At 39.4% G+C, this 25,995-nt stretch overlaps 2 protein-coding genes across 2 annotated transcripts in view; one reads left to right on the forward strand and one right to left on the reverse strand.

Annotated features, from left to right (window-relative positions):
* LCT (lactase) overlaps positions 1–4,068 on the forward strand; it is a 76,771-nt gene extending 72,703 nt beyond the window's left edge. Inside the window, exons 15-17 of the mRNA XM_075530037.1 lie at positions 1,275–1,495; positions 2,254–2,481; positions 3,851–4,068. Coding sequence (XP_075386152.1) covers positions 1,275–1,495; positions 2,254–2,481; positions 3,851–4,068 — 667 coding nt within the window. The remainder of the gene's footprint in view (positions 1–1,274; positions 1,496–2,253; positions 2,482–3,850) is intronic.
* Positions 4,069–6,268: 2,200 nt separating this feature from the next.
* Positions 6,269–25,995, reverse strand: part of UBXN4 (UBX domain protein 4) — a 49,718-nt gene continuing 29,991 nt past the window's right edge. The window contains exons 7-13 of the mRNA XM_075530038.1: positions 23,367–23,421; positions 22,367–22,531; positions 21,550–21,677; positions 16,427–16,529; positions 15,378–15,509; positions 11,730–11,932; positions 6,269–9,656 (exon numbers count right to left, since the gene is read on the reverse strand). Of these exons, the coding sequence (XP_075386153.1) occupies positions 9,518–9,656; positions 11,730–11,932; positions 15,378–15,509; positions 16,427–16,529; positions 21,550–21,677; positions 22,367–22,531; positions 23,367–23,421 (925 nt within the window). The 3' untranslated portion in view covers positions 6,269–9,517. The remainder of the gene's footprint in view (positions 9,657–11,729; positions 11,933–15,377; positions 15,510–16,426; positions 16,530–21,549; positions 21,678–22,366; positions 22,532–23,366; positions 23,422–25,995) is intronic.

The following is a 25,995-nucleotide window of genomic DNA, read 5'->3' on the forward strand; positions in this document are numbered from 1 at the left end:
CCCCATCTATGGCACTGTTTGCTCACTGCTCCCTTCCCCCGTCTTCCTCCTTCCCTGAAATCCTGCCTGAACTGTTGGTCCATTGCCTTCTCCTCGGGTGTACTTCCCAGCACATGTGATTTCTTGACTGCTGCCTCCGTGAGCATTAGTTGTGGATTCAAGTAAAAGGAAAGCTTTGGCTTGTCTTCTTTTTATTATGTTGTCTGTCTATTGCTGCTTGCTTCTTTGTATCATCCAGTGTTTCAGATTATTTGCTCTACATGCAGAATAAGTACAGTGAAAGGATACAGCCCTAATACAGATTTTTCTGCATTTCTAAGCAAGCAGTATCCCCTTGTTCTGTTCCAACGATTGCATCTTAGTCTTTGTACAGGTTTGACGCGAGCAAACTACGTGTTCTGGAATGCCTATGCTTGGCGATGTTACGCAAGTTTGGTTTAGGCTCCACAGAGCTGAATGCCTTTGTATAGTATATAAAACACAAACATCATTCTGACGACCTCCTTCTCTTAGCCAAGGTTCACCTTTTATCAGCAATGTCCTCTCCTCTCATTCGGACTTTCTGGAGTTTCCTATCATTGCACTACTGTAGCCATTTTTAACGATCTCTTGCATAATGTTACTTGTGTGTGAAATCACTATTATTCAATTTCTGAATTCCATTTGGATTGCCTTTCTTTGGAATGGGAACAAATATGGATGGATCTCTTCCAGCCAGTTGGCCAGGTAGCTGTCTTTCTTGGCATAGACAAGTGTGCACTTCCAAGTTACAGAATGCCAAATGTGGTTTCCAAAAATGGATGTAATGCTAGAAACACTCACGCAAATGAGATCTACAAAGTTGAAGCCCATGGTTGTACCTGTGAGCTGTGTGTGGAGCTGACTACACACAGGTAGACTCAGGAGAACAGCTGTCTGAAAACAAAATCGACAAAGGCCAGGATGATGGTTGCCAGGGGACTCTAGAACCTTTCACCTCTACTGTGAGATGCAGTCTGTTCAAGAGCCTGCACAGGGTTAGGATCCGTGAGTTAAATTCTTTCCACTGTAAGCTCGCTGGAAAAGAGCTGAAGTGGCTTTTCCCAAGTTTTGAGTGGTCGGATTAGAACAAGTGGCAAGAGGGACTCTGAAGCAATTATACTGTTTTCTAATTATGACACCTAGTGGTAAACAAAACTAAAGTTACTCCTAGTATAAGTCATGTTTGTGTTTTGTTCAAAGGGCCTCTTGGGACTCTCAAAAGGAGACCTCATCTTTGGGTTTTTATCCCCTAGGGGAGTCGCTTCCATCACAGATTGGTCTTGGCCAGACTCTGGCTCCTTCTGGCTCAAGATGACACCTTTTGGCTTCAGGAGGATCCTGAACTGGATAAAGGAGGAGTACAACAACCCACCAATTTATATAACAGAGAATGGCGTGTCCCAGCGAGATGCAAACCTCAATGACACAGCGAGAATCCACTACCTCCGCACTTACATCAACGAGGCCCTCAAAGGTATGGCAGACTCACACCTTCTTCCGTGTCCACTTTGCACTGTTGGAAGCAACCACTCCCGCCTGCCATGGGGTATACTGCACCCAGGAGCCGATTCCCTCACCTAGGAATGAGAAAATCGCTCCCTCCTATTGGGTATAAACCTTTCTTTGGGACTATCTTCTGAATTGTAATCCTCATACATCTAGTTAGCAAACAAACCCAGTTGCCTGATAATCAGCTAGACCTTAGTTCTGGATTGGAATCATTCGCTTGTCTTCTTCTGTCTCTGAACAGCAATCCTGAGCAGGGTTGGAACAGCAGCCAGTAGTAATAGGTTTGGTGTTTGTCTGTAAGGTCTTTTGTTTCCCAAAGGAAACTGTGAGATGCTCAAACTCAGAACAGCTTGAGATGGGAATATGGTCGGTCGGTATTGCCGAGAGAAATGAGCAATATACCCGCCAAAAGAAACAAGTTGGACCACTTACTATAGCGAAGAGCTTCAATACTCCAAAGTACTAGCCAAAAGCAGCATCCTGAGGTGAACAGAGATCTTAGATGACCCAGTGAGATTAGTTTGAAGCCTTTCTCGGAAAATGCTACTAGTTTGCCAGATGTGGCCACAGAAGATCAATTAACAATCACAACCCAAACTCTGGGGCAACTCTAGGATTTTAGGGGCATTTAGGCTTGTGGACCAACAATGGCTTCAATAGGCCTGGGAGAAAGATGTCTTATATGACAAGCTCCGCTCATAAGTGGTCTTCTGTGTTGAGCAGCTGTGCAGGATAAGGTGGATATCAGAGGCTACACGGCTTGGAGTGTGATGGACAACTTTGAGTGGGCAACAGGCTTTGCTGAGAGGTTTGGGCTGCATTTTGTGAACTACACTGACCCTTCTCTGCCAAGGATCCCCAAAGAGTCAGCCAAGTTCTATGCCTCCATAACTCGATGCAATGGTTTCCCGGACCCAGCTGCAGGGCCTCACCCTTGTCTCCAATCAGAAGGTAAGAGGTGGTTCTGGGAGGCGCAAAAGCCTAAAGATGAGGGTCTTTTCAGTATGCTTTGTTAGCTTCCTTCTGCTTCTCCAACCCTTTCAAAGCTTACTTCCTGTGGGGGAGGAGGGGAAGAAGGGGGAAGGGAGCACGATAATCGATGCATAACCCCCCACCACTCCTGAAGGGGACGAACAACTGAAATGTGGATGAAGGGACACAGTGGTTGGTGTACGATATGAAAATAATAAAGGAGTGATACCAAGGGCTCAAATAGAAAGTAAATGTTTTGAAAATGATGATAACACATGTACAAATATGCTTGATACAACTGATGCATGGATTGTTGACAGCTTAAGAGCACCCCCAAAACATGATCTTTAAAAAAAAAACCCAGAACTTTTTTTTTTTAATCTTTTCCCCAGAACTTAAAAGAAAAAAAATTGCTTCCTCTGTCTGACTGCTCTGCGTACTTGTGAAAGAATGATGCACACTAGGGGGAAATGTTGCACCTAAAAACTAGGGCCCTGGTTTGGAAGCTAGCAGATAAGCCACCCCCTCCCAGCTCCTTCAATAACTCAGTGTGACCTTAGGGAAGAAACTAGTCAAGTGCCTGCCAGACTGCAGGCATCTAAAAGTTGCGGACTGGAAAGGCATAACATGATATGTAAATGTGATGATTATCTGGTTTATCTTTTCATTGATGGTCAAGTCCAAAATCCAATGCCACTGAGTAGCTTCCGAATCAAAGCTACCCTAAGTAGGGTTTCTAAGACTGTCGATCTTTACATGAGCAGATGGGCTGTTCTGCCTTTTCAGGGAAGCTCGTGGGCTGGAAACTCTGGCCTGCCTAACACAGAGCACCACCAGGACTCCTTGCTAAGAGTTGTTTCAAACACAGTAGTTGTTTTCCGCATGTACTTCCACCCTCAGCAGTGAGCCTATTCTTGCCAGGCAGATGTAGGAGACCTATGTAATCTGTGAATTCCAAGCCTCTACCTTGGGCTAAGCCCTGGTGGCACAATGGGTAAGCACTTGGCTGATAACTGAAGGGCCAGCTCTTTGAGCCAAACAACTACTCCTGAGTTCAACTTTGCCCTATCAAATCCATAGGAGTCAGGACTGACGCAACAATGGGATTTTATCTTGAGCTTAGCAGTGGGTTACATGTTTGGGTGCTAACCACAAGATCAGCAGTTCAAAGCCACTAGCTGCTCTGGAAACTCTAGGGAGAAGTTTTAGACTGTCCGGTAGTCAGTAAGAGTCAGAATGGCCTTGATGGAATGGGTTTGCTCTTTTTCGTTCCATGCAGGTTACTTTAGACTCAGGGCTAAATCAGTACTGGTACGCATGCCACCTTTTGTTTGTTGTCTTCCCCTAGGTGCAGTTCCCACCGTCAGCCCTGTGGGAGAGGTGAATGTTTGGTTCCTGGGGCTAGCACTAGCTACAGCAGAAGCACAGACCGCTTTGTATGTACTCTTTGCTCTTCTGCTTCTTGGAGTCTGTACCATAATATTTCTTTCATACAAATACTGCAAGCGCTCCAAGCAAGAGAACACACAGCCAAGCCAACAAGAATTGAGTCATTTCTCTTTCTGACCCGTCTCCACAAGTTCTATGAAGCAGGCTGCCCACAAAATCCTGAAGATCTTAGCTGCCCACACTTGATTTTGTAAAAGTCTTCTATGTTGTTAGAGACTACTTGGATCTTAAAGGATTCTGTGTCCCTGATTACAAGGTATGCATGCATCTCATCCCTGTTCTGATGAATAGCCTTCTGGGGGTTCTGTGAGTGAAAACGTAGATACTAGTCCAGTGGTTCTGTGAGTCATTTAACTGGGTTGAGTTGCTGGGGTTTACAGAGCCTTTAAAGGTAAAGGCCAAAGCAGTTTTTAAGTAAGAAATCCCCTCCAAGATCAATGTTACCCCCTGACAGAACTTTACACATCCTGTTTCTCTGAAAATAAAGACGGTCATGTGAACCACAGTGTGTCTCCAAAGATTGTCTCCTTGAGAAATTAGACACAAGGGAAGTTATGAAGTCACACAGCCCTTTAGAGCGTGTACTTAGCTCTCCCATTAGACCAAAGCATTCTGCTTTATATTTCTTGGGGTGAAGGTTGCTAACTGCAAGGTCAGAAGTTCAAATCCACCAGCAGCACCACGGAGAAAGACCTGGTTGTCTACTTCCCTACAGAGTGAGTCAAAAGTCTCAGAAACGCACCAGGGCAGTTCTATGCTGTGAGCTGGAGTCGACTGGAGGGCAGTGAGTGAGTGAGTCGATTCTAATCCAGAGTAGAACTGCTGTTGCATAGGGCTTCTGGGGCGATCCGGCTCCTCCTGCAGAGCGGCTGGCGTTTTAGAGCACGTATGTTATGACGGTTAGGCAGCAGCCCAGTTCTTAGCCCACTTGGCCATCAGGACTCCTTAGAGAGGCTACAGCACCTAAAATAACCTGGGGATTTTCCTCTTCCTACCTCATCACTTTGATACCCTGCTTGGCTCTCCACTATTGGACAATTTCTCAGGACCCACGCTTGGTTCACAAAGCCCACATCATTTGACATTCCTTCTCTTCCCTTCTCCCAATCGCTAGTTATTCTGAATTGCATGAAGGTCCCGTATCATATTGTCTTTGCAAATGTTATTTCTTCTGCCTACAGTGCCATTTCTTCTGAAGATCCATGCAACTCTGAGCTTGAACAATGTACCATTTTTGTATGCAACTCCCCACACCTCAGTTTCTTATGAACTTCTCTGTATTCCTCCCCAGGTAGATCCTACTTGTACTTGGTTAGTAGATATCCCTCCTTACAGCTTGACCACTTTATTCCAGAATTGTTTGCGGGTTAGCCTGCTATCAGTATCTGGAGGCCAAGGATCACTGTTTGGTAAGCATATTTTGCAGACAGAATGTAAGGAAGCACACTTGCTAATTGTGTGTGTGTGTGTGTGTGTATCTCTTCACGAGGACATCCATAGTAGCAACAGGACCTGAAAACACACTGTCCTTGCATGTGCAATTGAGAGTTTTGGTATGACACTTTAACAAACTAATTTGATCCATGTATTGTTTCTATCTGGGAGAATATCTTTTTAATAAAGATTTTTTGTGTGGCTATTTTTCAAAACGTGGTCTGCTTGACATTTTCTGTTTCTTAAGAAACCCTTCCTTGAACTGTTACGTCTACACCATATTCCTATTAAAATATTCCACTGCGTTGGATCCTAACAGTTCTCTCCATCAATATATAATGACAAGGTAGGGATAGGGTTAACAACTTGCATTAAAGGCATTTTCTTGGACATAAAGACTCACTATCATCAGCTGTCAATTAAACCTATATTAATCTCAAAATCCCATGTAACTCAGTAACAATTGTAGTTGAAGAAACTGGGCTCAAACGTATCAAATGTCTCTCAGATGGTGTAAAATTGGGCAACACTTCATTCTATTACATCACCATGAGACAGAGCTGCCTTGCAGGCAACAGACTTTTTTTGGAAAACAAAGTAATGTAAAGTTTCACATATTAATGTTTGCAAGTAGCCAAGATAGCTCGGGGAATAGGGTAGTGGTAGATTATTAAAACATATTATGAAGTTCATTATTTCAGCAGTTATGGTAGTACAGTTATCAACAAAGGGAAAGAAGACCAAGGTACAGATCCACCTACATATGGGAATGAAGGTTATGGCAACAGGTTAACTGGAGGCTATCAGTCATGGGTGTGGGACGGGAGTCAGATCCTTTCTTGAGTCAGATACTAAATTCAATGTAAAAAATGAAACATGAGAATACTATGATAGATGGGTGATTTTTGTTTGCTTGTTTGTTAAATTTTGAAATGGGAACGATAAAAGCAAGACTCAAGACCCAGAAGCCATTAAGAAAAAAGCACTAACAAATTTGACTCCATAGATACTGTGGGGAAAGTACCATGAACATATTCATCATCAGAAGATACACGGGAACAATTTACAGCATTTTCTAGACAAAGGGGTAATCTTCTTCATATACATGGAATTCTTATAAATCAATAAGAAAATGATGAACAGCACACCAAAAAAAAAGTTGGCAAAAAATACAAACAAGTAGTTCTCAGAAAATAGAAATGACCAGTATTAAAAGATAACGTTCATTCATGATAAGCACAATGAGTATAAAATGCATACAATTTTTTCACCCATCACGTTGACAATGAAAAAGAAAAACAGTATTGGCAAAGGGTGAGGGGGGACTGATGTTCTTTTACACTGTTGGTGGGAGTGTAAATTCATACATACTTTGGAGGCGACAATTGAGCCACATCTTTAAAAATCCAAACTGCAAACTAATTAGACAAATGTATCCTATGGGTATATTTTCACAACAAGAAGGTAACTCCCCGGGGATGTTCATGTAGCAATGTTTGTAATAGAAAAGCAAAACCAAACAAAAAACTGCTAATAACCTTAATGTCTGCCACCAGAGAACTGCATATTTGGGGTGCATTCCTAAAGCAGAATGCTGTGTAGCCATTAATGTGAGGTAGCTATGTGTTGATGAGAAAGATCCTCAAGATTGTGAATAAGCAAGATTGTAAATAAGCAAGATGCAGGGCACACATAATATGATCCCATTTATTTCAAAAATAAAGAATACATATTTGCTTATCTATGCATAAAAAATGTCTGAGTATTACACAAGAATCTGTTAGGGGTGTCTCTGGGGAAGAACATGGAGGCTGTAAGATGCAAGCAGGGAGGCATCGTCTTCATTTTATGCCTTCTGTGCTATTCTAAAGTTTTTACTCTGGATGCTTTTATTTAAATATAAAATTGAGAAGGGGTCCTCCCCATTCAAAGATTGTGAACCTCTTATGTACAATTCCTTAAGATTTGTGATATATTTTAGTTTTATCAAAGCAAATTTACTTTGAGGTACTTGATATTTTTGCAAATGTATTTCTAATAAAGGTTAGTAGGGTCATACCTACTTTTTAAAAAATCATATATTACTATATTTACTTTAAAAATGACAAATCTTTATTTAAATGAGATTGCTGGATAATTTACTTTTTCAAACTCACTTTTTTGATTAACGAAGTGATGGATTCAGCAGAAAATTGTTAGGAAAACATGTACACCACAAAAAAGAAAACCAAAATCACACAAACAAATGTTTAAGTTTTGGTGTGTTCTCTTTTTAGTTTACATATGTTATTATATAGTCCTATCTCTTTATAAAATGTGTTTACAAAGCTGAGGTCGTACTGTACCCACAGCTCCGTGTCCTGCTTTTCCTCCCAACACATAATAGGACTCCATAAACAGATGCTAAATTGAACTGATTTAGTACCGGTAGTCCCCACCCAACTTACGGCGTAATGCAATTGTGATGATCTGCACTTACAATGGTCTAGACTTTTTGTACATAGTAATTCTAAATATGTACTACATAACAATGCTGCAGTGCAGAACTTGCTGCTGGGCAATTCTCAGACGCTAACTCGCAGGTTAGATTTATGAAGATACTGTTAATAAAACGTAAAAATGAAAACTTAAAAAATTAAAAAGGTATCCAACTTACATCAGAACCAACTTAGGATGGAGTCATCAGAATACAGCCCCACCGTTAAGTCAGGAACTACCTGCACTGTGCCATCTCTCCTCACCAACGACTACTGCAGTATTTCTGCAGATGGCATGTAAACGGTGTCTAGTTCTTAAGTAATACTTAATGAGTAAGTTTAAACCTCAACTTTGTCTATATTTATGATCATTTCTTAGAAAAAGGTGGGTGAAAAAGGATAAAATTTAGGCTTTCTTGGAAATACTGTTTTTAGAAAGACTGTACCAGTTTCCACTTTTGCCAACAGCAAAACCTATCTCACTCTTTCCTCGACAACAGTGACTGGTCCCGCTCTAAAATGTCCCTGTGATTTCACAGCTGGGAAAAACCAAAATCTTAGCCCATTCAGTCCAGGAAAATGTCATCTTGTCACACAAAATCAAGTCACTGTGTTCAGAAAGTATGTTCACTCAGGAGTGCTGTCTTCCAATCTAAAAACAGAAGTCAAGTTTGCTCCCTTTTAAAAAGATTATTAATTTTCTAGTCTCCAGTATCAAAAACTGTTAAGTAGCATATAAATCATATTAAGAATATCTTTAAAATCTGTAAGCCTAATCTAACAAATAAGAGGCCTATCTTTATACTTTTTGCTGTTAACCAAAGGTACTTTCAAGTGCTTGCAGTGTGCCTACGTTAGTGCGGAGGCAAGAGAAGGAGGTGGTGGGCTAGCAGTGGCTCCGCATCTGATGAGAACAAAGACCTGACATTCTGCCAACAAAACGGTGCCTCTGGATGTAGGAGGGGCAGAAACATCCTGAAACATCCTCCTCCAGTGATCTTTATGATAAGGCAGCCAGCTACAGTTTTGGGATACTTCCAGGGTTACTGTCCAAGGTGGAGGAAAAGAAAAATAGCTTATTACCTCAGCAAAGCTTTGAACATAGAAATGCTACGATAAAAAGTTAAGTAAATATTAGATCATTCTGGTGTTTAGAAAATATTCTTTTATTCAGTGTTTAAGATTAAAACTACAAGATTTTGCTTGCAGCTGATTAGCAGAAGAGAAAAGTTAAGCAAAGTATTATCTGATTTTCTCATGAAACTGCTCTGACTCCAGAGTCGAATTTTTGAGATAGGCCAGTTACTTTGTTGTGTAGCCTGAAGAGTTCTGGGACAAACGGCTCACAATCAAATCTGTCATCTGAAAGCATAGGGCTCGTGGGTAAGAAATACTGAATTAGAAAGCGGATGGAGATGATTAGACTGTTTGATTTTGCTGGGCTTCTAGCAGTTGATTACCATATGCAAGGGCTAGTAGTTATATTAACTGTTGACTTTTTGAGTCAAACAACTTTAACCCACCCCTTATGTAGAAATCGAGAGACACTGTAGAGCAGTTGGAACGCATAAAACCGTCCCAATTCTCCAGTACAATTTTAGTTGAATTAAATCCTACGAGAAACAACGATTATTGCACATACTGTGCGTGGTGCACTACATCTGTTGAGTAGAATTTCCATTCCAAGTGTTGTTTTCATCCTCGCCGTCATCTTGCGCCCTCAGTCTGTATATCTTCCCCTCTTTTTTAAAGTCTTCCCCACGTTTCTCCAGCACTCTTTTTCTCACTGGTTCCCTGCAATAACAGAAAGACAGAGTACAGTAGACACGAGCAGCAGGAATACCAAGCCTTCTCCGTCACACTCCCTTGAGGACTGGCAAGGAGTCCTGGGAGTGCAGTGGTTAGAAGCACTCAGCCGCTGTAACTCAACGAGTGTTGGTTTGAACACATCAGCCATGGAGAGTGAAAGATGGGGTGTTTGCAACCTTAGCAACTATAGGGGGCAGTTCTACTCTGACCTACAGAATGGTATGAGTCAGAATCAACATGTTTGTATTGGGTTAAGGTAGGCAAAGTCCATGGAAATAATTTTATCTACTAACAGTTCTAGACTGTACTAGTCTTTGGCAGTACTAACTTCATCAGTGTTCTAAGTCAAGGCAGTCCAATCACATTGTCCATTTCCCTGTGTTGTGTAATGCCTTACCAAGCTTTAAAAGACTGACACCATTTGCTCACTCATCTCTCCTTTATTATCATGCCACTGACATGCCCACGAAAACATAACTTACCCAGCACCCTAGAGCTCCACTTAAACCCTAATTAGCCAGTTTTTTTCTTTCATAATATTTAAGAATGGCTTAATTGTAAATAATGAAGAACAAAGAGGACTTCCTCATCTGAAAATGGGAACAGACAACAGTGAAACTTAAGCCAGTAATAGAATCCTTTAATACCAGAGGGGGAGATAGAAACAAATGGAAAAATAACAGTGTAATTCAAAAGCCCCACCGCATTCTTCAGCATACAGTTATCATTTGCCCCACCCCATTTTTTCCTTTATTTAAAAAAGGTTTTCAAACCATAGAGGTTATCCTGTATAATTGAAATTGAAAATGCTTCCCCCTATAGGCCAGCAATAGCCTCGTTTGAATGCTGTTTGAAGATGGTTGTTAGGTACAGAGGGCTATCCCAGGGTCTCCTAGCTAGACTCTCTATGGAAGCCAATCACCAGTGATTTTCCCCCTTGGAAACTCTGAGTGGGTTCCAACTGCTGACATTTATTTAGCAGTCAATGCTTCACACTAAGACTAGAAAGCAGTTCCATGAATCCCACTTGAGGAATCTAATATGGGTAGATGTACTCAGTCTTCCTATGCAACACATACAGAAAAAACCAAGAGGCTAAGTCAGTCCACCAACTGCAATATATAAACCCTCTTATAGGGTCAATAAGACAAGGTTACGGACCCACTGGTGACAAGGCAGAAGTAGGCAATTTCATTACTTACCATATCAGATGGGGATGAAGATTGAGTACGATGCTTATTTAAAGCCAAAAAGAGTATTTTATAGTGATAGGTCTATATTAAAATAAACGTTGCTATTATTTAATTATTACACGGGGAAATAATCTCCCCATTCCTGGAAAACACTTCAAAATTTGGGCTAATCTTTTTCAAATATGCACAATCTTAAAAAAATGGGGGGTGGGGTAAGCATCATCTATAGTACCACCCTGATCTTTGTCACCTGCAATAACAAAAGGACCTTCTCAACAATGGGACTGCTTCCAAACCACTCTCAGAAGGTAGTGCCATTTTCAATTACTATCCAGGATCCTCAGTTTAGTCCCTCTCTAAATGGCCCAGAGAAGACCGCCAGCCAGCAGCGCATCAAAGAACCACCAGAGTTAAAATGATCCAGAATGCCATGGTTCCTCTGCAGAAATTATGCAAGAATTACTGTGAATATTCATGGAACGCAGTATTTACTCTGCAAAGCAAGGCAAGGCAAGCACGAGAGAAAGAGCTACTTTGGGGGGGGGGGGGGGCGAGGAGGAATCTGCCTCTATAGTCACGAGATAAAGGGAGTTTAATCACCGAAATAACAAAACTGATAGCAGAGAAAGGACTTTCCATGGAGGTGTTAAGAGCACTAAGACACTTTAGGTTGTGAGATTCCCAGGAGAGACTACGAAAAAGTTTCAGAACATGTTATTTTCTCTTTTCAAAGTAGGAATTAGGGAAGATATATGCAGAAAGAAAGCAAAATAGCCATAACAAAAGTTTTGTTTTGATTAAGGCAGAGCCTTTGTGATATTGGGCACTAATTATTATTTGCACATGGGTGAAATACACCAAATACCTTTTTTCTGAATTGCTGGATGATGCCGAGTTTAAGGGTTCGGACGCTGCTGCTCTCACAGATGTCCGTGCAGGAGGAGGGTGACTAAACAGGAAGTTGCTAATCAATCTCCAGATGGCCAGGAATGGGTACAGTACAGTCCCCAGCCATGTCCAAATGTCTCCACCAGAAGAGTGTGCCATGGATGCTGTTGGTCGTCCTGCCTACAAGGTTAAGAAACAGACGCGATAAAGACCAACCATCCCAGCCCAATCACAGCATAGTCAAGGTTCCAAATAAATCTATCTTTAGTTCTCACTCAAGAAATATACCAGCTATTTTGAAGAAAATTACACATTTGTAATATAATTAACTCTCATAAGAGTCTAATTAAAAAGGGAAAGGGTTCAAACCTTAGTGACATTAAATTCTGTTTTAAGTGTGAGGTTCCAGTTTAGAGTACAGAAAACTACACTAACCAGAATGTGCATGTGGTAGTTATATGATTGTCAATTTGAGAGGATTATGAGTGAAGAGGTGGAGTCTAGTCTGTCACTCAAATCAGAGCCAAAGAGGCTTCTGTGTGGGCATGGCCTTTTCCTGAGAATTCTGGGAAATCTGGTATTTCCTCCTTGGAGGTGGGAGACTCTCTGCTCACACCCTGGGAGACATAGCGGACAAGACACATGGACCCACCCTGATGCAGAGCCTGCTACCAGTGCTGAGATGCTTCCAATGACACTGAATCCAAAGCCTTTCTACCCCAGGCCTGTGATTGTCTACATTCATGAGTCTGAAGAGGACTTTATAAATTGATCTCAGACATCTGGGCTAATATGGACTTGATCTGAACTGGGCTGGGCTGTTTTCTCAAGGTTCAATTGCTCTTGTATGTAAAACTCTCTCTTATACATATGCATGTTTATGAATTTGTTTCCTTAGTCTACTGAGACTAACAGTGCAGGATGGGGCTATCAAGTCTGTGCTGGCACTTTAAGTTGGGACCTTGGAAAAATCATTTAAGCTTTCTGAGCCACCTGCCCTTTATCAGAGATTAAAACATCATTGTGAGAATTAAATAGGAATAATGTGTTTTAGACAGTATCATCATTGTTGTGTTAGCAGTTTTTAAACTGGTTAATGTTCATAGTCGCATTATTCACATTAACCAGGAAGTGGAACCATCCTAAATTAATTCTATCAATAGATGAAAAGATAAACAAAATGTGGAAAACACACACAACTGAATATTATTCAGCCATAACAAATATAACACAGCTGAACATTTGCTCTGTGAAACATGCTAGACATAAAAAGTCACATAACCCTCCTTCTATGAACTGTCTAGTAAGTTAAGAGCAGAGTTGTGGATTAGAAGAGAGGGAAATGGGCTTAAAGATGAAAAGCTTCTGTTTCAGGTAATGAAAAGTTCTGGACACAAAGAGTGATGACAGTCATAGAACATTCTCGATAAAATCAATGTCACTGAGTTATATACAAAAATAGGTTATAAGGTATATGCTTTGTTATATGTATCTTACGATAACATATTTAAATGGTTCGAATGGAAATTTTTGTTAGTAACCACAATTTTAAAATCTGAAGGAGAAAAAAGCATCTAAAAACAAAACAAAAAAACATGGGACACTCAAACTCACTGCCACAGATTCGACTCATAGTGACTCTATATGACTGCCTCTGTGTGTTTCTGACACTGGAACTCTAAAGAAGCAGAAAGCCTTGTATTTCTCCCAAGGAGCAGCTGGTGGTTTCAAACTACTAACCCTGCAGTAAGCAGCCCAAATGCATAACCACTACACCAATAGAGCTTCTGGTAAATAATACATCCCTACATCAATAAAAAATAACTGTCATGGATTATTACACAAATACTGATATTCTTTCCTGCTGTTCATTTTCCGTACAAACACTCCTCAATTATCAACATTCTCATTGCCTTATAATCCGCATGCAAAACTTAAAATTCTCCAGTGATGTCTCCAATGGTCCCTGCCCCACGTAGAGCTGTGGTTGGGCCTGGGGTATTCCCCATGGGCCACCCCAAATAAGTACTATAGGTCCTGGTGGCACCAGCTCACATGAGGAATGGCAACTGATTGGTCATGAGGTGCCTGCCTTTTCTCATTTGTTCTCACTGTCTTGATTGGGGGTAGGAGGGCATGGGGCAACAGTGGGTTGTGAGTTGTAAGTAGGAGACTCGGCAGTGGGGGAGCAGGTGGAGAAAGGAAGTAGCACGAGGTTAGGGCAGATGGAAGGTAAGTGGGGTCATCACCCAGGGTGGGGCAGGGGGAAGCAGGCAAGTCCCAACCCCTATAGGCTTGAAGGTGGTAGGAAGGACGTAGGGGGGAACGCGACCAGCTGCATCATATCTGTTCTGAGACGTGCACCAAACAGATAGATGATCAGCGAGCAACTTCAGACACACACACACACCTAGGCACCAAAGCCAGTGTGGCCCCTCATTCACATAACATGGATTTTACATATTGACCTGGATTTTGGTTAAGTGAGATATGGGTATATATAAAATATATAGGTAAGGAGAACAAGATGAAAGTTAAACCATTTATCCAATGTCTTACAAATAACACTAGCGACACAAATACATGAGGAGGTACCCCCTGCCAAGTGGAATTTTATCCCCAAAACCTATGTATTTAATTTTTTTCACAAAACAATCTATCACCTTCAAAGTGTTCTCTACCACACTTAATACATTTGTCAAATCTGTGTTTCCATTCTTGGAAACATTTTTCAAACTCATCTGGTTGATGACTAACAGCACCTTACATCTTTTTTTTTCTTCACCTATTCTACATCGTTAAATTGCTGTCTTTTAATGTCCATCCTTTATTTGCAGAAAGAAAAAGAAGTTGCATGGAGTGAGGTCAGGTGACTCAGATGCGTGGGCAAAAGAGGCATGCTGTTTTTGCCAAAAACTGGTACAATGAGATGGCTGAGTGAGCAGGTGCATTGTTGTGGTGGCAAAACCTGTTCCCCTTCAGCCAGAAATCAGGTCTTTTTTGTCGCACACTGTTATGCTATCTTTTCAGAACCTCTAATTAGAAAGTTTCATTAACAGTCTGACCTAGTGGAACGAACTTCAACAATTTCGTCCGTTCAGGAAGTTGATGAACATCCAAAATGAGGTTTGTCACTCATGGGCATTTTACCTTTTTTGAAATGAGAAAAACACTCGTATACTTGCGTTTTCTCCCATAGCGCTGTCCTTATAAGCTGTGTTCAATATCACAACAGTTTCTGTGGCATTTTTCCATAGCAGGCAACAAAATTTCACAGCTGCACACTATTCTCTTAAATTTGTCATCACATTAAAACTAGGTTCGAGCAATACTGCTTCTATGAAAAAAATCACTGTGACCAGAGAGAACCTTCCCAGGTGACGCTAGTAGGTAACTAACGCAAAGCAAGTTGCTAGATACTTGCCTACAGGGAAAAATGCACACTACCAAAGCTCTGACCAGCAGTTTTTTTCCTGTTTTTTTGGTACCCCCTTGTATAAAGCACGTGATATTAGAAAAATATTAAACTGTTTATGTGAACAACCCCTTTGTATTTCCCTTCCACAATTACAAGAAATACTCAAGAATAGAACAGGATTCCAAAACTATACATGTATATACATACTGGCAACAGCACCACTGAAGCACTTGGGGCAAGTTCCAAATCCAGCAACTTCTTTTTATAATCTTCTTTGGTAAATTCTCTCCTGGGGAACATGGTGGCTAACGAAAAATTCCCGTAAGTGTTGCCAACAGTCTGTAATGTAATGTAACAAAAAAAGTTACACTCTGACAGTGATGGCTTTTTAAAATGTTACATTATTCATATGACTCCAAATGACTGTTTTAATTAAAATTATCTTAATTTTAAAGTTCACAAATGTACAAAGTTCAAAAGCATTTTATACTTGAAAATGTAAGTTGAAAAGCTATCAAAGTCCAATTATATTTCTCAAAGCTTCTATAACTCAAAAGTGACCACAATGTAAATAATGAGAATTCTTAAAATTGAATAAAAAATTTAAATAAATTGAAAACAAACAAACAACAACAACCCATAAACATTTATACATCTATATGAATCTCTTTAAATATATGGCTGCAATTCAGTTATTAGGGCTTTTACTCTCATTTGGTGAGTCTATCAGTCAATATTTGCATTATAATTACCTTTTATTTAAAAATTTACATTACACCTTTCTTCTCTTCATATATGTAACTTATTTCAATTGTTTTAAGCTCATCTTAAGGCATAAATTGGTCCACTGTCAACTGTACCATATACATAATCCCAATTCCAGGAACCTACCTACACTGGGCAGGCATTACCATCACTTGCACAATCCTGACTTACTGAAACTTACAGAACCTTAGCAAGCTATTTTACACTTTCCCTAAAAGACTACATAGAAAGGCTTAACTACATTTGTTTCTCGTGATTTTTACTTCTATTCATACATGAGAGGGCTTCAAGAAGCTCATCTTTCAGTTCCATTTACTACGAGCTTTTTGTGCATAGATGCACCACAACACCTCAAAGATGTCTTCTCCTTCCCTCCTGGGGATAAATCCTGATTTCTTCACACTCTTCATATTCTGTCTTGAAACTTCCCCTCCCATAGCTTAATAATCTACACATCTATCTTTAATATGTAACTCGAGACCTATGTTTACCTGTGCAGCAAACTGTCTTGCTTCCTCTAGTGGAGCATCAGAAGGGAACTGATTTGTAAAGGAAGAGCCATCCGGAAGACGGAACTGAATTCTAGCAATAGCCCTGTGAAAACGCAAAGTTCCATTCAGAATCTGCACCGGTATGTATTTATTCTCAAAAACTATGATTAAAGATTAGCAAAAACAGGAAGTAGAATTGTGCAAAAATCAAGGTTTTTTTCTCTCTCTCAGGTCTTTTGTTATTTTTTAGTAACATCTTTATTGAGACCTAAGTAACATAACATAAAACTTACCCTACCCTTTTTATACAAGGGAGCGGTTTTCAGTATATTCAGAGTTGAACTACCATCATCACTATGAACTCAAGAATATTGTCATCATTCCAAAAATACTCATTAGCTCTCATCCATTCCCCCACGGCATCCCAGCCACTGGCAACCACTAGTCTACCGTCAGCATCAAAGCAATGCTCTATTCTGGACTTTGCCTACAAAAGGGGTCATATGAAATATATGTACCCTTTTATAATTCAGTATGTTTTCAAGGTTCATCTATACTATAACATGTACTTCTTTTACTGCCAAATCATATTCGACTGTATGAACTATACCAATTTTTGTTTATCCTTTCATGAGCAAATGGACATTGGTATTCTTTTCTTCTTCTTTGTGAGAGAGTGAGTGAGAGTGAGTGAGTGAGAGAGTGAGAGAGTGAGTGAGACTGAGTGAGAGTATGACAGTGAGTGAGTGAGAGAGTGAGTGAGTGGGTGAGACTGAGTGAGTGAGAGAGTGAGTGAGTGAGTGAGAGAGTGAGTGAGTGAGTGAGTGAGAGAGTGAGAGAGTGAGTGAGACTGAGTGAGAGTATGACAGTGAGTGAGTGAGAGAGTGAGTGAGTGGGTGGGTGAGACTGAGTGAGTGAGAGAGTGAGTGAGTGAGTGAGAGAGTGAGTGAGTGAGAGAGTGAGAGAGTGAGTGAGTGAGAGAGTGAGAGAGTGAGAGTGAGTGAGAGAGTGAGAGAGTGAGACAGAGAGTGAGATAGTGAGTGAGTAAGACAGTGAGTGAGTGAGAGCGTAAGACAATGAGTGAGTGAGAGAGTGAGTGAGTGAGTGAGAGAGTGAGTGAGTGAATGAGAGAGTGAGTGAGAAAGACAGTGAGTGAGTGAGTGCGAGAGTGAGTCGACATTGGTATTCTTACCAGTTTCTAGGAATTACAAAAAATGTTGCTATGAACATTCACAAACCATTTTTTTGTGTGTATATATTTTCAATTCTCTTGACTATGAACCAAAGAGTAGAATTGCTGGGAAATACAGTTTGACATTTTGAGGAGCTGTTGCATTCTTAAAGTGGGTCATTCAAGAATTCCACCCACAATGTATAAGGTTCTAATTTCTCCACAATCTCAGAAACGTCTGTTAAGTTTTTCAGTTTACTTATCATACTGGTGTAAAGTGATTTTAAAGTAATATGCATTTCTCTAATGACTAATGATATTTGGCATTTTATCATGTACTCGTAGGTCACTTGCATCTCTTCTATGAAGAAATGCTTATTCTTAGCCTTGCCAATTTTAAACTGGTGTTTGGTTTATTATTGAGTTATGAGTTGTTTTTTTTAAAGATAATTTTCTTGGAGACTCTTACAGCTCTTATAACAATTCATACATCAATTGTATCAAGCATATTGGTACATACAAGTATGTTGCCATCATTATTTTATAAACATCTACCCTCTATCTGAGCTCTTGGTATCAGCTCCTCTTTCCCCCCCTCCCCCATCCATGACCCTTTGATAAATTATAAATTATTATTATTTTCATATCTTACACTGACCATTGTTCTCCCTTCCCTCAGGATTTCTGTTGTTCTTGCCTCTGGTGGGAAGGCGGTGTGGTTTTGCATCGATCATTGCAGTCAGTTCTCCCTTCCTCCTCTCCTCTCCCCACCTTCCCCCTACCCTCCTCCTTCTGTTCCATAGGGTGGGAGTGTTGTGTGTGTGTGTGTCTGTGATAAGCTCTTATCTGTACCAGTATACATACTCCAGGTCTAGCCAGAACTAAAAGGTAAGTTTGGGGCCATGAGGTTGAGGAAGCGTCAAGGAAACAGGAATATTCTATGTTTCAACAATGCTATACTGCGCCCTAGTTGACTCATCCCTTCCTTGTGAACCTTCTGCTAGGGGATGTTCCATTATCTACAGATGGGTTTGAGGTCTAAGAGTTCTTTATATATTCTAGGAACAAGTCCCTTATCAGAGACATATCTGTATTCTTCCCAATTCTGTGGTTTGCATTTTAACTTTCCTAATGGTGTCCTTTGAAGCACAAGCGTTTTTGATTTTGAAGAAGTCTAATTTAATTTTTCTTTTGCTACTTATGCTTGTGATGTTCTATCTAAAATAACACTGCTTACTACAGATTGTAAAAATTTTCTCCTTTGTTTTCTTCTAAGAGCTTCTTACTTATAGTTAAACACTTAACCTATTTTGAGTTAGTTTTTTTGTTTTCCCAGCACTTTTAGGGCATATAATTCACATATCATACAATCCAATATTTCAATCACATCAAGAAGAGTTGTACAATCATCACCACAATCAGTTTTAGAACATTTCCTTCAATCTTATACTCCTTGCTATTAGCAACTCATTTTCCCCCAATTTTCTCCACCACACATTCAAGGAACCATTAAACCAGATACTTTGTCTCTAAATTTACCTCTCCTGGATTTCATATACAGAAAAAGATTAAAAAACAAACAACAGAAAGAAAAAAACTAACAAGAATAACAATGTAAAACAGATAAAAACCTCAATCAAAAAAAAAGCTATCTGCTTATTTTTCATCTGACAGGAAGAAATGCTGAGGTGCAAGAAGAGAGTCGTGCTAGCTAGGATGGTTACGGTTACATGGCAACTTGACCGGGCTATGACTGTCAGTGTTTGGGCAATTATATAATGATGCAATTTGATAATTATTTAATGATAAAATTAGGCAGTTGTATAACTATGTAGTCCTATGTTTTGTGATCTGATGTAGTTATCCCTCATTTGTGCATAATATGGATGTTTGCATATGACCTCAATTTTGGAATTTAACCTTGCTAGTAGGTAGTCATTTTGCATTATCACCACTTATTGAATGACCCGCTCCACCAGTCAATCTTGCTAGGGGTTGGAAAGCAGTTAATGCTCATGATCATTTTAGGCCTCAGATTTTTTTATATTATCAGTCTAATATTTCTGTAAGTTCTATGCATTTATGACATGTAAATAATTACATGTAAATAATTACATGTCATATAAGAAGTCCAAATTTATTCTTTTGCTTGTCTGAGCACAATTTGTCGAAAAGACTAATTTTTCTCCAGTTTTGGGTTAAAAAAATTATTTCCTGGCAATCAATGTTACTCCGATTGATCTGTATTACAAGTGTATTCACAGCATCTTGGCTACTGTAATTTTGAAATTGGAAAATGTGATTCCTCCAAGTTTGTTTGTCATTTTCAAAATTGTTTTTGCTAATCCAAAATTTCCATGTGAGTCTTAAAATCCGACTGTCCATTTCCACAAAATAGCTGCCAACTGAGACTTTGATAGATTGAATTCAATCCATATCAGAGTTGAGAGAGCATTTATTTCCATCAACAATTTTATGTCTTCTGATCTATGAACACGGGATTTCTTCTGTTATTTAGGTGTTCTTTTTTTTCCCTCCAACAGTTTTATTGGCTGATAATTCACATATCATACAATCCATTATTTTTAGGTGTTCTTCCAATGTCTTACAGTTTTTACACTCTGTGGTTAAATTTATTCCTAAGTATCTTATTCTTTTTGGAAAAGCATTTTTTAAGTTATTTTCTTATTTATAGGCATAATGCATGTGTTTTTGTTAGTTGTTATTTTGATTTTTATTGTTTTTCTGTACTTGAAACCCAGGCTAGGCAAATCTAAAGAGACAATAACCGGATTAATGGTTTCTGGGGATATGGCAGAAGTTGTGGGGAAATGGGGAGCTAATAATAATGAGCACCAGAAGGAAGAGCCTGTCCTAAAGTGGACTGTGGTGATGACTGCCCAACACTTCTCAATGTGCTTGAACTATTGAATTCAGGGTAGATGAATTACATCCCAACAAAACTGCTTTAAAAAAATACCAGATACAAACAAAGAAAATAGTAACCTAGCTTACCTAGCAGGATATACTGGAAATCTGAATTTTCTCTGTTGAACTTAATTTTGTTTTGGGAATAGTCTTTCCTATGCTTTCCCATGTCAGAGAGTTCAGCAGTTATCTTTCCCTCACCACCTTCATTACAGGGGTGCTCTGACACCTACCCAAACTCAAAGTCCATACAAATGGGCAGATGGGTCAATCATATGTCTATTTAATGACTCTGCTTTGAACCTTGAGGAGTACAGGATTCATTTTTTTCTCTTGGATCATAATCTCAAGATCCTAAAGATACAAGGAACCACTGGGCTCCCCTGGATTTTTGTATAACTTTCCTGACAAAGAAGAAGCAACTAAAGAGATAAAACAAAGTAGAAAGCAAATGTTTGGAGAACGATGATGGCAACAAATGTACAAATGTGCTGGACACAATGGATGTACGTATGGACTATGATAAGCGTTGTACAAGCCCCCAATAAAGTGATTAAAAAAACAAAACTAAAGAGATAAAAAGAAGGAGAGAGGCAGGAGAAAAGGTCCTAATGACATCCTTTAGGCCTATGAACCCAGAAATGTCTAACCCAATGCACCACTGGATTTTCCAATTGCAGATTGGGAAATTTCAATTGCATATTGCATTTATGTATTCTTTCTTTTGCTTAATACTATTTGACTTGAGATTCTGACACTTGCAACTCAAGAATCTTAGTACACATGAGATAATCATTATAGTACATTTTCTGCATATAGGTTCTATCTCTTAAAAATAAAAGATTTGAGCCCTTTATATTATATTTTACTACTGTTATAAATTCACATTCATTGTAAACAACACTAATAGCTCCCAAACCGTTTAATATGTCCTTCTGGAATTGAAAACTTTATAACATACATACATGGATGTTAAAAACCTCCTCAGCCCAGATGAGAACAAAGATGTTTTGGCAAATTGTACCTTCTTTCTCTTGCGTAAGATTCCCTCTTAGCTTCCATTTCTGCCTGTCTGGCCAGCAAAGCAGCTGCTTTGGCAGCTTCCACTTCTTCTTTTGACTTTGCAAAACGAGCAGCTCTTTCTGCACGGTCCTTTAAAACAACGGTGAGGTGCTTATTATCTTTCACTGCCAGAATGATGCATTCACGTATTTCCCAACCCAAGCTTGAGAGGAACACAAATATGCAAGGTATTCCTTAAGACTCATATATGAATTACAGAATTCTAGATCTGCTCATTTTTATCTAATGCCAGGGATCTGAAGTTATTATAAATAAACAAGGTCTTTATTTTGCTCAGTGTATCTCCAGATCAGATGTCAGGCACGTAATAGATGCTCTTTAAGTATTTATTAAATGAACAGACACTACTAAGGCAGGCATGTTTTTCATATGTAGCATATTATTTAATTCTAAAAGCAACTATTATAAAATAATTTTAAACTTCTATGATGTGCCTAAATCTTTTGTCCCCTCACAAAAGACCGCTTGGACTAAAGATTACTAGGTGACTAATTCATAGCTTGCTCTCCAGAGAATGAATACCTTTTGCTGACTTGATAACGCTCACGATATAAGAAAATGTGGACAAAAATGACTTTGCATAATCATCAAAAACTAAATCTTAATTGGATAAGCACTTTCTAATGAAAGGAAGCTGTAAATCGGTACTGTTCATGTCATGAAACCGAGTTATTTTTGCATGCTGTCACAGTCAATGTGTATAAAACACATAAATCCACAAATGCCCTGAAGTCAAGCATTAAAATGGAAACACTCACCAGTGCGATCTGCTGTCTGACACGCTCCCTCGCTGCCCGGTCTTCTGCTTTTTCCCGGTTTCTCCCCTCTAACGCCCTTTTTGTTAGCGCTTCTTCTTGCTTTCTCTTATAGTCCAACATCTCTTTCCCGGTCTTTCGCCTCTCGATCTCCTTCTTAATCTCTCTCTGAATTAAAGATAAAAAGTTGTAAGAGTTATTCATATAATTTGATAGTCTGCCTTGGTAGGATTTTAAATGTAGGGCAAGTGGGATATTTATGGTGCAGGTAAAGGACTAAAACTTAAAACGCAAGAGAACCTACTAAACCACTTGTGACACCTTGGTCAAGGATGTGGTAAGAAGAGTATGGTGTGGTTGATATTTATGGGGGAAGACGATATATGTTTAAGACTTGTATTATTATTATTATCCTCCATGGGCAACACGGCAGCCAATTACTTGACTTGAAGAAAAGATTACCTTCCTATACTAGAATCTTAGTCACGATGCTACTTAGATGTGCAGGGTGAGAGGAATGAACGGGCCACTTGAATACGGCAACAGGAGAGAGTAAAATTAAGCAAAACCTTTATACATTTCTTTTTTGCAAGCAGGAACATGAAATTTCTTTTCTTTTTAAAAATCATTTTATTGGGGGCTCGTACAACTCATCACAAGCCATCCATCCATCCATCATGTTAAGCACATTTGTTGCCATCATTTGCTAGTTCTTTCCTCTATTTCCTTTTACTTCAGGTACAGGAAATTTTATCTTCTGCCACAAACTATTAAGTTTAGCTCAAGTCTCTTTTTAATTGGTAGGAAAGACCCTTGCAAAGAGAAAGATGACCCAATTGATTCCTAGCAATTTTTAAAAAGAACAAAAAAATGTAACGGGAAGATAATAAAAAGTTAAAAAAAAAACCAACCTTCACAACACTGCACCACTGAAGTATCACCACAGAACCAACCTCTGTCCCCTCTTCATTGAGAGATGGGTGAAATAGTACATGAAGCTTACCTGCTCTTCCTCTTTCCTCTTCTCTTCTCTCCTTTCTTCAAGCTTCTTAGTCAGTCTGTATTTAAAAAAGAAGAACTGAGACACATCCTATTAAATAGCAAACACACTTAGATTTATCTAACTAAAAACAACTGGGGAAATGCAGACGCTAATAGGAAAAGGTTCCTGGAAACACAGCAACGTTTCTGACCTGCAGAACCCTGGTGCCGAGAGAAACCAATGACGCAGTGGGAACTTATCCTAAGTAATTTCTCTCCGACTTATTTACCTTTAGGTGCTCTTTAGGGAGAGTCTGACAGATCTGACAGTGATTTGAAAAGAAGCACATATGTTTCCAAAAAATATACACACGAGTAACTTAGAAATGCTTTAACCTAAAGTACCAACATAGCACAAAATTGTTAATAACAAAAACTTAAGGGCATTGGAAGACGCTACTAATTGTATCAAGATACATTTCTGATTTCCAACAGTATTAAATTGATCAATTAAAAACTAATAGTTCTAAAGTGAGTAGCATGGAAAATTTGTATAACATTTTTACCTAAGACAAAGACAAATAAAAAAACCTAATACTAATTAGATGGTGGTAACGGGTTGAATAACCCTGTGAATAAGTAAAACCCACAGAACTGTACGTTTTTAAACAGTGATTTTGTTACATGAATTACATCTCAAAATTTTTAAATGGTACTTTCTCTGACATGTATTTGAGTTATACAGTTTATGTGCATGTTTAAAATTTAACTGAATAACTTATGTCAGAGATCAAGAAAGTACTGTATGTACAAGGTCAGAAAAGCTAGCATGAATGTGATTCCACTAACCAAACTTGGGGCAAAGTGTATAAGAAGGGTAATAAGAGTTACATAACAAATAAAAAAGGAAAAAAGGATCCACTGCTGAGAACAGTTATCAACTGGTACAACTACTATAGAAAAAAGGCCAATTATCTATATCCCAGAAATTCCCATTCCCAGATATATGCCCAAAAGAAATGTATACAATATGCTCAGTATGTGTAGGAGAAGGTATCCAAACAAAACTGGAACTGTGGTGGGCAGAGCACAGCTTTTGTAATGTACGCATTTTTCCAGCTAGGCGAGCATCAAGCAACTCACTCTGAGTTAGTGCACTCAGTGGCGTCACCTGGGAAGGTTCTCTCTGGTCACAGTGCATTTTTTCATAAAAGCAGTTTGAGGACAACATGTGGCTATGAGATTTTATATTCTGTTTGGGAAAAATGAGCCAGAAATTGTTGTGATGTTGAACACAGCTTACAATGATAGTGCTATGGAAAAACTCAAGTGTACAAGTGGTTTTCTTGTTTTAAAAAAGGTGAAATGTCCACGGATGGCAAACCTCATTCTGGACCTCAATCAACTTCCCAAAAGGACAAAAATGTTGACTCACAGTCATTCCACCAGTTCAGACTATTAAAAAACCCAGCATGCCTCTCTTGCCTCACATATCCAACTAAACTGACCTCATTCTGAGTGGCTTCTTTTTGTTTCCACAAACGAAGATGGACATGAAAGGGCAGCAATTTGCCAACATAAGTGAAGAAAAAACAAGGTGGGCTGGAGACAAAGTGCGGGAATTACGCCCAGTTTGACCCCACCACACTGAGGCAAAACAATAAGAGTTTGCAACAACCAGGGCCACTAAGTCCCCAGGAAATACCAAAAATAGACTTTGGGGCCAGGGCATGGCACCCCATCAGACTCAACCGGAAAACGCTCCTAAAGGTCAACAAACAGACCTTGAAATATTTATAGGCTTTCTTATCTTTTTGCCTTGGTTTTTGTTGTTTTTGTTGTGTCTTTTGTTGATTTGTTTTGCTCTGTTTGTTTTTTGTGCATATTATTATCTCTGCAGGTCTATCTAGATAAGATAGGTGGGATAAACAATCTGGAGGAGAGAACAGGACCAACTATTCCAGTGGTAGGGGTTGGGGGGGAAGGACATGGGAGAGGGAGAGAAGAGGCAAAGGAAGTGGGTGTTAACAAACCCAGGGAAAATGGAAGAACAAGTGATCCAAAATTGATGGCCAGAAGGATATAGGAGGCCTGGTAGGACTGATCAAGGGCAATGTAACCCAGAGGAATTACTGAAACCCAAATGAAGGCTGAGCATGATAGTGGGACAAGAGGAAAGTAAAAGGAAATACAGGAAAGAACTAGGAGGCCAAGGCCATTTATAGAGGTCTAAATAAAGGCATGTATATATGTAAATATATTTATATATGATGATTGGGGATATAGATTTATGTGCATATATTTATAGATTTAGTATTAAGGCAACAGATGGACATTGGACCTCTACTCAAGTACTCTCTCAATGCAAGAACACTTTGTTCTATTAAACTGGCATTCCATGATACTCACCTTCCTGACACGATTGCTGAAGACAAAACGGGTGCATAAGTAAATGTGGTGAAGAAAGCTGATGGTGCCTGGCTATCAAAAGATATAGCATCTGGGGTCTTAAAGGCTTGAAGATAAACAAACAGCCATCTAGCTGCGAAGCAACAAAGCCCACATGGAGGAAGCACACCAGCCTGTGTGATCACGAGTTGTCGATGGGATCAGGTATCAGGTATCAAAGAACAAAAATATCACATAACTGT

The sequence above is a fragment of the Tenrec ecaudatus genome, chromosome 13, assembly GCF_050624435.1.
Source record: "Tenrec ecaudatus isolate mTenEca1 chromosome 13, mTenEca1.hap1, whole genome shotgun sequence".
In the NCBI taxonomy this organism is placed as follows: Eukaryota; Metazoa; Chordata; class Mammalia; order Afrosoricida; family Tenrecidae; genus Tenrec; species Tenrec ecaudatus.